Raw genomic sequence first — 15,476 nt, forward strand, 5'->3', positions numbered from 1 at the left:
GACAGCGGGAATGGTAAAATCCCACTGCCATAAAATTCTGCCCCAAGCCCTGTTTGCTCATCGCCGCCAGGATCACAGACCAACATTAGCTCTGAGTTAGCAGTGCCTTGAATTTAAAATTGTTTTCCATGTGTTCAAATCCCTCCATGGCCTTGCCCCTCCCTTCATCACTCCCTCCCCTCCACCACCCCTCACCCCCACTCCCTATCTCTGCAACTTCCTCCAGCCTCACAGCCCAGAACTCGGGGTCCGTCCAATTCTGGCTTCTTGATCATCCTCAATTTCCTTCACCACCACCTCCCCCCTGCTCATTTATGGCTGTGCTTTCAGCTGTCTGGGTCTTAAGCTCTTGAATTCCCTCCCTAAGCCTCTCCACCTCCCTACCCCTCTCTCCTCCTTTGAGATGCCCTTTAATACCTCCCTCTTCATCTGTCCTAATGTGGTTCACTGCCAGATTCTGTTAATAATCCTTTTTTGAAATGCCTCAGGACATTTTTACTGCATTAAAGGTGTTACATAAATACAAGTTGTTGTTATCACTTTAAGTATGTGTTAAATCTTCAACATGTGGGTTAATTATTTCTGTTGAAGAGTCATACGGACTCGAAACGTTAACTGTGTTCCTCCCCGCAGATGCTGTCAGACCTGCTGAGTTTTTCCAGGTATTTTTGTTTTTGTTTTGGATTTCCAGTATTCGCAGTTTTTTGCTTTTAGTTATTTCCTCCTTGGTGCTACCATTCACAGGTGTATATCTAATGGGTGTGGCTGGATGCACGTCACACAAAAGCAAACTTTTCATGTCAAACTAGTTCATCAACTTTGATTCAGCTGAAACCCAGGACACCAGTCAGTTTCTTACACAGTCTGCGGACATTCTCCTGCTTCTACAGTGTCCAACAGCTATTTGCAGTTCCTGATTTTAAGGTGAAGCACTGAACGTGAAGTGAGATATTTCAGGTGTCGGGACTTCCTCTGAAACTGTATCTTCAGGTCTAAAAGCCAACGCAGACTCAGGACTTCAGGAATGACTTCAATCCCAGTAGGTATCTGAACTTGATCCAGTATCTAATCCAGGGCGAACTCAGGATTGCCCCTTTCCTGTTTTCTTTAAAAAAAATTGAAGTGATGCTTTTTTTTAACTGCGAAATTCTGCGAGGTTTTGAAGTGTAGGATTTCTGTAGGTTCCTTCTTACGAGTGGCAACGGTCAGTCTGTCATTGCTCATGAAAACAGGGGCTGTTGTGATTGCACGGGACGGAGTTTGTACATGGGTCAGGGTCTGTGTGCAGCAGAGAGATTGTACGCATGAGAGGGTCTGAACGCAGGAGAGGGATTGCTCACGAGTAACAGCCTGTGTGATTCGCCAAATTTGTATGTCACTGCTCCCTCACTCAGATCTTAATTTACAACAGTAGACTGAGCCCCCATGGCTGTACATTTCACAGAATCACACAGTGCAGAAGAGGCCCTTCGGCCCATCGAGTCTGGACCAGCTTGAGGCCTGTGTCCATGCTGACGACAAATTAAAATTGAAGCCACAATAGATGAAGGTGGTTCACTCACCCCACTCCATTTACACCCCTCCCTAAACCTCCTGCCTCAGTTTCTGACCGATTGGGATGGGGCAGAGGGGAGAGGAGTTAAAAATCGAGGCCACAGGGCATAGTCCAAGTCCTGACCGCTCAACCCCAGGGGATATAACAAAGAATAAAAGACACTTACATGGGAAAACGTGAAATTTACCCCAAAACTTCCCCTTGCTTTAGGGAAATTTGTGACATTTCAGCAAAGAAACAAACGTGATCAGTCACAGGCCTCAAGCCTGGGTTGATTGCCTCACTCTGGGGGGATCGTGAGAAGTTGTAAACCCCAAACTTTGTGGTAGAACAGCTGCCTTCCAGTTTGCGTCAGATCTTTAATGAGCTGTCAGTCTAGTCTTCCTCCATGGCCAGGAAATGTTTCATTCAAAAGAAAGAAAAGGAAGACTTGCATCTATTTAGCACATTTCACAAGTCACAGGACATCGCAAAGCACTTTATAGCTAATGAATGGCTGTTTTTGAAGTCTAGTCACTGTTGTAATGAAACACAGTGTCAAACTCCCTCAGCAATGTTATCATGGCCAGCTATTCTATTTGTGCAATGCTAAGCGAGGGACAAATATTGGCCAGAACACTGGCTCCCCTGCTCTTCTTTGAATTAGTGTCATGGGATCTTTTATGTCCACCTGAGAGGGCAGAAGAAGCCTTGTGTTAACATTCCATCCATAAGCCAGGACCTCCAGCAGTGCAGCACTCCCTCAGTGCTGCACTGCGGTGTCAGCCGCAAGTTTTGTACTCTGCTCCTGAAGTGGGACTTGACCCCACAAGAATGCCCTCTCCATTGAAGTGAGTTTGGCACATTGGAACAGGAGGCCACTTAGCCCCTTGAGCCTCTTCTACCATTCAATGAAATCATGAAAGTACATGTGACCACACATGAGGATCCCAAAATGAGATTGATTTTAATCACTCCACCATGGGCAGCCCACCTTCGGCTGCCTGGGCCCTAAGCTCTGGCATTTCTCTCCCTAAACCTCTCAATCTCTCTTGTTCTCTCTCTCTTCTTTTAGGGTACTACTTAAAATCTGCCTCTTTGACCAAACTTTGGCCACCTGTCCTTATGAGGCTTGGTGTCAAATCTTGTGTGATAATTGCTCCTGTGAAGCACCTTGAACCATTTTCCTACCATATTAATGCAGGAAAAGTTCTAGCACAGAAGGAGGCCATTCGACCCTACGGGTGGATTTTTCCGTGCCCACTGGCATTGAGCGTCATGGCAGGCACGGTCGGACAATGTGGCAGGAAGGCCAGAAATTGGTTTCACAACATTGTGAAATCAGATTGCAATTGACTGTTCCACCCGCCGCTGCAATGCCTGGAAATCCACTGTAATACATCCGCATATCATTATAAGCCCAGCTTGCCAGAATCATCCTCCCTCCCCCGCTCCCCACAGTGTGGATCATCCGAGCACATCAACATGACTGCACGCCAACATGTTTCACAACTGAACGTAAACAACGTGTACCTGGTGAGCTGCACCTTCTCTCAGGACTTCGAGGTTTGTTTCTCTACTTTGCTTCAGGCAGCACTGGCAGTCATCAGCACCAGGCTTCACAGGCAGCACCACATCACTTTTAGAGGGGCTCACGGGCAGGTCTCTACCTACCTGACCAACCGTAAGGCGGGGGTGGCTTTTCACTGGCTGCACTTGCTTAGGGAAAGGGGGACAAGAGGCTTCAGGCAAGGGAAGAGGCTGCAAGGTGAGGGCTGTACTGGGGAAGTTGCGGGGGGGGCATCCCAGGGTGTGGGTGTGTGTACATTTTGATCTGTGCGAGTGGCTTTAAGATGGTGAGGGCTGAGGAGGCAGTCTCCAGAGGAGTTGAGGAACGATGGAGATGCGAGGGTGTGTGTGTGAGAGAGTGAGTGGTGATGTCCCTTGAGCTGGCAGTGAGTAAGATACCAGTGAATGTGTGAAGGGATTGTGAGCGTCTGAGTTTAGAGTGATGAGATGGTTGCCTTACCCTGGCGGCATGGATGAGATCATTCATCCTCTATCTGCATTGGATGGCCAACCTTGCCACTGCCTCCCAAGCTGGAGTATTGAGATTACTGGACCTCCTGCGGCCAGAGCTGGGACATCACAGCGGGCCTCTGAAAGACATTCCAGTGATGGATCACTGAACTCGTCTTGGTTTTCAGGGCCATGTCTTCACTGGGACAGTCCTGGGCTGCAAGCATTGAGAACTGTGTGGGCAGCTGCAGTTTAGATATGTCACTTGGGGTGAGGAAATGGTGAGGTAAGGGCATGGCGGGCAATTCAGAGGGCACCTGCCAGCGAGATGTTTCCTGTGGTTGCACAATTAATGAAGTGGGATTGAGACAATACAGCACGAAAAGCCACCATTATGGTCAGTGGGTAAAACATCCTTTTTGCCGTCTGCTACTGCACTTAGTGAAAATCTGGGATGATACTGCCCATTGTGTCTGCACTGGACGCAAATGAAAAAATAAAAAACTAGCCACCCATTCTAATCTCACCTTGCCCCCCCCCCCCCCGGTCTGTAGCCTGACAGGTTACAGCACAGGTGCAGATCCAGGTTCCTTTTCAATGAGTTGAGGGTTTCTGCCTCCACCAGCAAACCGGGCAGTGAATTCCAGACACCCACCAGCCGCTGGGTGAAGAAGTTTTTCCTCATGTCCCCTCTGATCCTCCTCCCACTCACCTTAAGTCTGAGTCCCCTGATAACTGACCTCTCAGCTGGGGAAACAGGTCTTTCCTGTCTACTCTGTCTCGGCCCCTCATCATCTTGTACACCTCAATTAAGTCACCCCTCAGCCTCCTCTGTCCTAAGGGAAAAAAACCCTAGCCTATCTAATCTTTCTTCATAGCTGCAATTTTAAAGCCCTGGCAACATTCTTGTAAATCTCTTCTGTAATCTCTGCAGGGCGATTATGTCCTTCCTGCAATGTGGCGACTAGAACTGTACACAAAATTCTAGCTGCAGTTCCAATGAGCCTAAGAAGGAGACATTAGGCCGGGTATTAAGGAGGGTCTTAAAAGAAAAGAGAGAGGTTTAAGGAGCGAATTCTAAAGCTTAGGGTCTAGGCAGCTGAAGGCACTACTGCCAATGATGGAGCCAATGAAAGGAAATTGGGAAGGTTCAAGAGACTAGAATGGGGTGAGCACAGAGATCTCTGTGGGTTGTAGGTATGAAGAGGATTATGTGGGTTGTGTGATGTATCTCAGGACAGAGGCTTGCCTTGTGCACATCATTCTTGATGTAAAAATAGAAGATAGGTGAAATATAAGCTGGTTTAAGGGTGGGTGGGACAAGTAGAGCTGGTTAGAGGGCCAGTGTTAGGAGGAGATTGCCAAAAGATGTCACAGACAAAAGGACAAAAAGGTGATGAAGGTGGTGATATTATCTAAGGAATGAGCTAATTAATGGTAGAAAGCAGGACAAGCAAGGTACAGATAGTCCTAGTGGGGGTGGGGTGAAGGAATCAAAAAAGGCTAAAAGGTAGAGATAAAATAATAGATGGAAATACATTTAAAAATAATGGAAGTAGGTGGGAAAAGAAAAATCTATATAAGTTATTGGAAAAAACCGTGTCCGGCCCATCTCCCGCGCATCCGCCCTCACACCTTCCTCTCCCTCCCAGAAACATGATAGGGTCCCCCTTGTCCTCACTTATCACCCCACCAGCCTCTGCATTCAAAGGATCATCCTCTGCCATTTCTGCCAACTCCAGCATGATGCCACCACCAAACACATCTTTGCTTCACCCCCTCGGCAGCATTCCGCAGGGATCGTTCCCTCCGGGACACCCTGGTCCACCCCTCCATCACCCCCTACACCTCAACCCCCTCCCACGGCACCTTCCCATGCAACCACAGAAGGTGCAACACCTGCCCCTATACTTGCCCTCTCCTCACCATCCAAGGGCCCAAACACTCCTTTCAAGTGAAGTAGCATTTCACTTGCACTTCCCTCAATTTAGTCTTCTGCATTCGTTGCTCCCAGTGCAGTTTCCTCTACATTGGAGAGACCAAACGCAGACTGGGTGACTGCTTTGCAGAACACCTTCGGTCTGTCCACAAGCATTACCCAGACCTCCCTGTCGCTTGCCATTTTAACACTCCACCCTGCTCTCTTGCCCACATGTCCGTCCTTGGCTTGCTGCATTGTTCCAGTGAACCTCAACGCAAACTGGAGGAACAGCTCCTCATGTTCCATATAGGCACTTTACAGCCTTCCGGACTGAATATTGAATTCAACAATTTTAGATCATGAACTCTCTCCTCCATCACCACCCCCTTTCCTATTCCCCCCCCCTTTTTTTTTAAGTTTTTTTCCAATAATTTATATAGATTTTTCTTTTCCCACCTACTTCCATTATTTTTAAATATATTTCCATTTTTTTTTAGCTCTACCTTTTAGCCTTTTTTGATTCCTTCACCCCACCCCCACTAGAACTATCTATACCTTGCTTGTCCTGCTTTCTACCCTTAATTAGCTCATTCCTTAGATAATATCACCACCTTCAACACCTCTTTGTCCTTTTGTCTGTGACATCTTTTGGCAATCTCCATCTATCACTGGCCCTCTATCCAGCTCTACTTGTCCCACCCCACCCACCCCCAACTTAAACCAGCTTATATTTCACCTGTCTTCTATTTTTACTTAGTTCTGTTGAAGGGTCATTCAGACTCGAACCGTTAACTGTGCTCCTCTCCACAGAAGCTGCCAGAACTGTTGAGTTTTTCCAGGTATTTTTGTTTATGTTTTGGATTTCCAGCAACCGCAGTTTTTTGCTTTTATCATTCTTGATGTGTTGCTCATACTGTCTGTAATGGAATGCTGGTTCTGAACAGTGGGGGCCTGAGGCACTGTAGTGTGAAGTCACTATACATACAACAAGGTAAATGGACAACACTAGCTTGAAATGCGGGGGTGGTGAAAGAAGAAATTGTATCATTGGCAGCTGATGGAAAGTAGAGATTCTAGTTTTTGATGTTAGTATAGAAAACTGTTGTAATTTGGGGGTGGGGGATAAGTGGGGAGGGAAGAGAAATGGGCAGAATGTTTCAAGATCTGTACATATCTAGTGAATGAGCAGGTGTCAGAGGGAGTGACAGCCTGTGGGACATACTAATTTGCCAGTGGTATCTGAAGTAACTCTGGGGTTTTTAGTTTTCTGGTGGCTCCCTGTATTCTTTAATAGGTGTGTTGTGCTTTCTAATAAGAACCCTTAAGCTTTTTTTCCACGATGACAAATATATAACCATTTGCTTACTTCCCTATTTTACTAAGACCTCAACTGTGGCTCAGAGGCAACATACCCACCATCCAGCCTAAAGGTTGTGGGCTCGATACTTGCTCCAGAGACTTGAGAGTATAATTTAGGCTGATACCCTAATGCGGAACTGAGGGAGTGCTGGTACTCCCAATGGAGTGCTACAATGTCAAGGGTGCTATCTTTCTGATGTGACATTACACTGAGGCCCTGTCTGTCCTCTAAAAAAACCCATTGGCAGATTTTGAAAAAAGTGGAGTTCTCCCTGATCTCCTTGACCTCAACTAATTTCACTAAAAAGCACATGATTTGATTAATACCAGGTTGTTTTCTTTGTGGCAGCTTGCTGTACACTACTTGGTTGCCATGTTTCTCAATATTACAACAATGACTGTGTTTCATAAGTACCTAATTGACTATAAAGTGCTTTGGAAGGTCCTGAATTAGTGTAAGATACTACATTAATGCAAGTCTTGCCTATTTTTCATGGACGAAGCTGTAACTTGGATTGTGGGGGTTGGACCAACATTTTGAAAGCTATGTTCAGTTGCCTCTGGGGCCTTCTCTTGTTCCCGTGCTATTAACTTACTTCCAGGGCTCAAGTTGGCTATGCTGAATCTATGACAGGGTAAATACCACAGTATTTGGGAGAGGTTACATATGTTACAGCATTGCCTTGGTTTACGAATGGCCAAAGACAGGCTACAGCGTAAACAGTATAACAGTGGCTCTATTAAGGGGTATTGGATTAAGGGAAGGTAGAAAATTGGATTAAAAACTGGTTAGAAGGGGAGAAACAAAATTGGAGTTAAGCAAAGTATCTCACTGCCACTGTTCACTGTTTACATCAAAGGTTTGGATGCAGAGCGAAAGGGAGTAGTGTTCAAATTAGTAAATGATACCAAAATAAGAGGTGTAGTAAATAATTCTGACAAACCAAACAGTTGCTGATTGGATAGAATGTACAAACGTGTGGCAGATGGAATTCAACGTCAGGAAGTGTGAATGATACACTTTAATTTTAAAAAAAGAAAAAAATTATACTTTGTTTGGAGGGGCATTGGAAGATGTGAACTGAAACGCAAAGCTCAGCTTTACAGAATCGTTGAATGACATATTACAGGAAGAGGCCTGTCAGCCCATCATACCTGTGCTGGCTCTTTCTTATTCCACAATTCCATCACCCTTTGGGTGAAAACTAACATCGTTTTTTATTTTGTTTCAAAATAATTTGGAAAAAAGAAAAAAATTTTACAAAAAAGAAGAGGATCCAGAGAAAACAGAGGCCAGCGAATCCTGCACCTTCTCAGACAACTGTCGTCCTCCGCAGCAAACGCAGCAGACGCTGCACGGCCAGAGTGGGGCTGGTGAGGCACACCAGCCGATGGCTAACAGAGTTGACCATCACGGCACGAACTGCCATCTTAAGAAATGGAAGGCTGCCAAATGAAGGAGGTTCCTTGAAGAGGAAGAGCAGGAGGGAATAGAGAATTCAAACTCATAAGATATTGAAAGAAAATGGATGTGACCATTAAAAAAAGCAGATGGAATAGTGGGTTTTGTGGCAAGGGGCATAAAATATGGAAGTCAGGATGTGACGGTGAATCTGTATGAAACCTTAGTAAGATGACACTTGGAGGACTGTGTGCAGTTTTGGGCTCCACATTAAAGGGAGGGCATTGAAAAAATAGGGAGGGTACAGCACACGTTCAGGTTAGAGCCTGGCCTGAGGAGAGACCAAGATAGAATTGACAGATTGAGGATTTGATTGATGTTTTTAAAATGATGGTGGTATGGGTCAGGGTAAATGGAAACAGGCTGTATCAAATGGTTATGGGGGTACAGAATAAAGGGACAAATATGTTAGATTAAATGGTAGGGAATTAGGATATAGGGCAGGTGAAACCATGTTTTTTAAACACGGAGGAATATTGAGACGCGGAGTTCACAAGCGTCGTCATTTTCCTTGTTGGCTGCCTCTCTATTCGATGATGATGCCTAATCAGAGTCGTGAGTTTCTGCCATGGATCTTCATGTGACCGAACAGGCAGATTCTCAGCCGCAGATCTTTGGATACATGCGGCAGGGTGTTCCACGAGGTAATGGGATCCAGAGTACAGGATTTGCTTCCTTTTCTGTAGCCACTCTGCCTCATCATCAAGATGTTGGGATTCAAAGCAGCTTGATAGACTTGTTGCTGGCACTCGGAACAATTGGTTTCAAGCTCCTCTGAGTCAATAATGTCAATGCTGCCGCGCTTCAAGGAGAGCTTCAGTGTATCTTTGAAGCGTTTTTTTCTTTATATTCCCCTGGAATGTTGGCCACTTGAGAGTTGAGAAAACAGGACATGGTGGGGAAGATGGTATTCAGCCATCCGGACATAGTGTCCAGTCTATTGAAGCTCATTTTGCAGGAATTTGCCTGAATTCTTGTGGAACTGGCTTTAAGAAGGAAACTAGCGTTTGTTTGAAGGCCCTCCCATTGAATCTGGAGGATGAGGCAGAGGTATTGCTGATTGAATTTCTATAGCGCTCATTTGTGTCACTGATAGGCAGTCCAGATCTCCCTGCAGTACAGGACAATAACTGTTCTGTACACGAGAACTTTCACAAGTAGTCAGTGACTGAAGCAAAAACCATGTCAACATTTAAGAATAGGTTGGATAGATGGTGCCAGGAAAAGGGAAGTAAAGGATTATGAGAACAGGATGGGCTATATGGGATTAGGATACTGCTTATGTGGAGAAATGACTACACAATTCTATTTTATCCACTAATGTTATGTTTCATTACTATTATTCACTGAGGGGTGACTTGGTGAAGGTCTTTAAGATTATGAAAAGGTTTGATGGCGTAGATGTAGAGAGAATGTTCACACTTGTCGGGAATTATTACTGATAAAGCCAATGGAGAATTCAGGAGAAACCTCTTTACTCAGGTGTGTTTAAAATGTGGAACTCACTATCACAGGGAGTGGTTGAGACAAATAGCATAGCTGTATTTAAGGGGGAGCTGGGTTAACACATAAGGGAGACAGGAAAAGAAAGACATGTTGATGGAGATGAAGAAGGGTGGGAGGAGGCTCATGTGGAGCATGATTATTGGCAGGGATCTTTGGGGCTGAATGGCCTACTTCTGAATTATAAATATGATATAAAATATAGTCCATTCCAAACCACATAGACATCAGTCCATGTTTTCTGGCTGATTGGACATTAGCAGGTAAGATGATTCAGTGGAGAATATGTTTTTAATGATATTTCCTCCATCCACAGGAATCTTCGTACTGTCCAAGGATCCCAAATACCTGCCACCCCATGGAGAATCTGTAAAAGCTGTTAGTAGCTGCTTAACACTCATTAGGGGACAATCAATGAACAACATTTACAATGAACAACCTTTGTCACGACTCACTGGGGATAGTGCGCTGTAGTGTCAAGCCCCACTGCTTCCCGAGCCGAGACAAATATGAAAAGTTTAATCAGACCACCAAATTGCCCCAATTTGATCTAACTGTCTGGTTTATGTTAACAGAATACAAGCTCCAGGTTTGTAAATTTAATAAGTAAATAACTGTTTATTAAACAAATTGTCTATAACCAGTGGCAAAAGAAAGAAATATGAACCGCTAACTTTTAACTCTATGGGCAGAGTATGATGCTCGGTGTGTGGGCATGCACCCAACACGCCTGAGCGTAAAATGACACGCAATGACATCGGGCATGTATCCCAACTGCGATATTTTGTTCAGCAGGCATGCACTGGAGTCAACTGCAGGCCTATTAAGGCCAATAACAAAGTAATTAAGTTGAAGTTTACACTGCTCATCCAATCTAACAATAGGCGGGTAGGCGAAAAGGCCAAACGGCCTTTACATTTTTTAGGAAACCTCATCCACAAGCGGGACAAAGTTTCCTAAAGCAAATAAACATTAAATAAAACCTTTATTTTGGAATTAAAAGCATGTCCCATCTCAAATGACGGAATCACACGAGGGGACATATTATATTAAACTTTTCCTGTCTTTATTAATTTTTTTATAAAACGCTTCAATCGCCAAAAGGCAACTCTGTGTCTCGGGGGATTGAAGCGCTCTTTCGGGTGCGTGCGCAAACTGTGCACTAGGCCCGCTCACCCTCCCCCCCCCACCCACCCACACAGGCAGCACTCACCACAGCCGCTCGCGATCCACACAGAGCTGGCCTTAATTGGCCGGCCTGTGTGAGACCGTGGTGCGTAGCCAATCACGGGCAGCAGTCATCTTCCCAACCGCCCCCATCAGCTCCCGCCGAGCACCCCCGCCAAGGGCAAAATCCTGCCCTATAACTTAAAATCTGCACCTTCTTAAACTCCTATACACAAACACACACACATAAGACACACACAACCTGGATTTTAAGCCCGAGATAAAACAGTGCAATAACACCAATCCGGAGCACAGGATTAGATGGGTTGACTTTGATTGCTTTCTTCCAAATTCTTTGCAGGTTGTTGTGGCTGACACGAGGTGGTCTCCCAGCACTTGCAGTCTGTGGTTCTCTGGCTGAAAACTTACTTTTAAAGTCTCTACTGGTGACTTTTTCCCCCTTTTCCCCCGGCAGGGGTTTCGCAAAGAAAGCAGGACACAGCGCTGTGAGGAATAGCCAGCTCGCTACTATGGCAGGACTACTGGAGTCTATCAAAACACAGGAGAGGGAGGTTTCAGGCCTTTTCTCTTTTCAGGCTCGGAGCTGGCCCACTGTACTAACTTCACACAGAACCTGGCCACTTGGTCAGGAGCCAGTCAAAGTGCTGTCCCTCACTGGGGTGGAAGTCCAATCTGATTGGCCGGCAGCTCCATCGGTCCTGACAAAGCTGGGACGGTGGCAATAGCAGCTGCTGAGGCTGCAGTTGAGGAGTGGAGCCTAAGACTTAGGATCCCCGGAGTAGGCACCTAGGTAGGCTCTTGGGCTGGGAGGGTTTGGGAACGTTACTGAGAGGCGCAGCGGCGGGGGGGGGAGGAAAGGGGGTTGGAAGGAAGGTCTAAAGGGGTTCTGCCCCGTGATTGGCAAAGGGCAGTTCCAGAAGAGCATACTACACCCTTCCTTCCTGCCCCTAAAACGTTTCATGTAAAAAGAAAAATCTGGCTTCCCGCTCCCATCCCTGCTGCCCAAACTAAATGTTTTATGGTGTGGGCAGGTTATTATCACAACCGATTGACTTGATAAAGGCCTAACTGACCCTTAAATTGTTTATTTAAATATGGTGGGCAGGCGCTGATTTTAGCCCATTCTCTGGCCGTATTTTGGGGCGAGTTTGAAGGTGGGTGAGAACGTGGTGGCATGGATACCTACCCCACTTTACGTGTCCCAACCCCCCAACCCCTCCACCCACCAGGGGCACATAAAATTACGCTGAATGAGTGTGACCAGGTTCTCTGTTAATGAGTGAACCACACAGAGTGTTGCCAACTCCGGTTGAGTTTATTCCATGACCTTCCAGTCCCACCCTCACCCTCCCACCGTTGGTTGCCGAACTCATAATCCTCATCATGCCTCACTACCTTATCTGAACAGAAAACAAAAAGACCCTTGTTACCCAACAGGATTCATTTTAACTGTCAAACAAACATTTTTCATAATCCCAATCTCAATCATTATTTTAATCACTGCCACCTCTGCCCTTCCTAATGATTTTTTCCCAGAGCAGCGTACTGGAAATTAACCTTTAATCCTTTGGGGATTCTAGGCTAATCTGGGAGAGTTGGAAGCCATTCTCGTAGTCAGAGTGTGTGTATATAATGACATGTAATGTATATTCCTAAAGTATTTGTACATCAACTCTGATGTACAGGCAAGGCGTGTCCACTTGGATTGGCAATTTGAGACAATGGCTGGAGTAACTGCAATGTGAGCTCAGTGTAAATTTCCATAGTTCAAGCTGAAAGGTCATCAACACGTGTAGGGTGGTGAATAGTTTGTCACTGTTCTGGATGTTCCACTTTGTTTGTCATCACTGTTGCCAAGTGAAGTATCCCTAGGGAGTTTAAACTCCCCGGTCAAATATCAGCAATTGTGAGTTTCTATGTACCTTAACATCTTTGGAAACTTCATGCGTAATTAACAAAACTCAAGGCAACTGCTGCTCACTGTGATCTCAGCGAGCTGCACACGTTTCACTTTAACTTCTTTGCGTTGGCAGTTGTGTGAGGAGTTTGGAACAGAATTTATGAACACCTGTGAAAGAATAAACCCTCCTGACTGCTGTCATTGCAGGTTGACTAGTAAACTCTGGTTATAACTCTGGCAATAATCATGGGTGACCTTAATCTACATATAGATTTGGCAAATTGAATTGGCAAAGGTAGCCTGGAAAGTGAGCTCATAGAATGTATTCAGAGCATTTTCTTAGAGTAGTACTTTCTAGCACCAACCAGAGAGCAGGCTATTCTAGACCTTGTAATGAGCAATGGGTCAGGATTAATCAATAGCCTCATTGTAAAGGAGCCTCTAGGTCACAGCAATCATAACATGATAGAATTTCATGTTCAGTTTAAAGGTGAGAAGTATGGGTCTAAGACTAGTGTTTTAAAACCTAGATAAAGGTAATTATAAAAGCATGAAGGCAGAGTTGGCTAAAGTGGACTGGGTAACTAGGTTAAAATGTAGCACAGCAGAGATGTAGTAGCAGGCTTTTAAGGGGATATTTAATAACTCTCAGCAAAGATTTATCCCAGTGAGAAAGAAAGGCTCTCGGAGAGGGATGCATCAAACATGTGAAGGTCCGTGGTAGGTCAGAAGTTCGGATAGGTTTTAAGAGCTAGTGAAGAATGATTAAAATAATAAAAAAGAGCAGAAGTTAGAATATGAGAGAGACCACATCTCGAGTACTGTGTATAGATTTATTCTCCTTATTTTAAAAAGGATATAATTGTGTCAGGAGCAGCTAGCTGTAAAGTGCTCTGGGGTATGCTGAGTTTGTGAAAGGCGATATATAAATGAAAATTCTTTCTTGCTTCTTTAAACAGGCTGGGATTTTCCGGCTCCATCGCGAGCAGGACCTGCTGCAGGAGATTCGGTGGCCTGGCCAAAAGCCCATTGACTTTCGGCAGGGACAGACAATCCTGGCAGTGGGCGGGTCCAGTAAATCCCACCCATAAGGTGGGATTTCAAGCTTGCAGAGGGGGGAGGATTGGAGGTCTTCCAGGAGATCACTGGAAGAGTCATCAATTGAGGTGATAGCGGCACAGGTGAAGGTTTCCACAGCAGATTGACTGAAGCAGGGCTGGAGGTGGGAGATGATAAGGAGGTGCAAATAGATGTTTTTTGGTGGGTGGAGATGACATTGAGTTAGAAGTTCAGCTAAGGTGGAATGGAAAAAGGAACTTACATTTACTTTGACAACCACAGTGCTTTACAGCCTGTGAAGTGCCTCTGAAGTGTTGTCACTGTTGCAACATAGTGAATTGCAACAGCTAATTTGCAGCAAGCCCCCACAACTAGCAAGGAGATAAATGATCAGCTAGCTCATTTTGATGATTAGCCAGGACACCAAGGAGAACTCACCTGTTCTTCTTCAAAATAGTACCATGGGTTCTTTTATGGTTTATTTGGCAAACAGCACCTTTCATTCAACCTAGATTTTTGCGTAGAAGTTTCGACAATGATATCTGACCCTACGACCTTTGGACTCAGGGGAAGAACTGCCACTGACCGTGACTTGGCTGATTAATAACCATGTTAGTTCCCTCAACTATGAGGAGTTGTATTTAAAATGGCTGATGTCAGACTCCTAAGCAACAAAATATAACATAAACAGATAAACAGGCTTTCATCCTAGAAACTTGACAAACCCAATGTGTCATAAGGCCTAACCTAGAACAGGTGATCGTTCCAACAACCTTCAAAGCTCAACTTGTAGTAACTGGTTCCTACCTCCTCGTTCTTACCTAGATCAGTGTCATCTAATAGAAATTATTCACCAGCCATGGGTATCACCATGGCAACACTGTTTTAACCAGCTAATTTTAATAAAAAATGCCTTTTACACAGTGCAGGTAAATGTATTTCACCTGTATGTATTTAGGGTTAAATTTTTCATGCATATACTGTGCGTATATGAGAATCAAGATTGATTGATCATCTACAGTGTCTACTCTTCATTTTCCTATTTATTGATCAGAATTGCAGTTAGCTCCATACTGGTTAGCCTACTGGACATCCTACACTGGACTGACATTCCCTTTCATATACAGAATTTAGAATGAATTAACATACTACAGCAAGTGTCTGATATACAACATAGAGTGAATCAATGCAGCATAGTTAGTTGAGTGAATTATTATTAATGTCTAAATTTTGTCGCATTTCATTAAGCTTTTTAAACTATTAGACCGTCCCTTGGTTTAAAACTGAGAGAGACGTTTCTTCATTACAATTTACCACTGCTTCTGTGGTTATTTTCAAAAAGTTACAGTTCAGTATTCACATTTATATTGGTCCCAAAGTGCTTTGCAGCCAATGAAGAGCTTCACTGTTGTAATGTAGGAAATGCAGCAGCAAATTTGCACACAGTAAATTCAAACCAACAGCAATGAGATAATGATCAGATAATGTCTGTTGCTGATGTTGGTTGAGGGATATATATTGGCCAGGACAT

The 15,476-nt window shown here is 44.7% G+C and overlaps 1 protein-coding gene across 1 annotated transcript in view; it reads left to right on the top strand.

Moving 5' to 3' along the window:
• Window positions 1-645: 645 nt before the first annotated feature.
• LOC121269503 (transmembrane protease serine 13-like) overlaps window positions 646-15,476 on the top strand; it is a 33,212-nt gene continuing 18,381 nt past the window's right edge. Inside the window, exon 1 of the mRNA XM_041174103.1 lies at window positions 646-1,039. Within this exon, the coding sequence (XP_041030037.1) occupies window positions 1,025-1,039 (15 nt within the window). The 5' untranslated portion in view covers window positions 646-1,024. The remainder of the gene's footprint in view (window positions 1,040-15,476) is intronic.

The sequence above is a fragment of the Carcharodon carcharias genome, chromosome 25 (assembly GCF_017639515.1).
Source record: "Carcharodon carcharias isolate sCarCar2 chromosome 25, sCarCar2.pri, whole genome shotgun sequence".
Lineage (NCBI taxonomy): Eukaryota > Metazoa > Chordata > Chondrichthyes > Lamniformes > Lamnidae > Carcharodon > Carcharodon carcharias.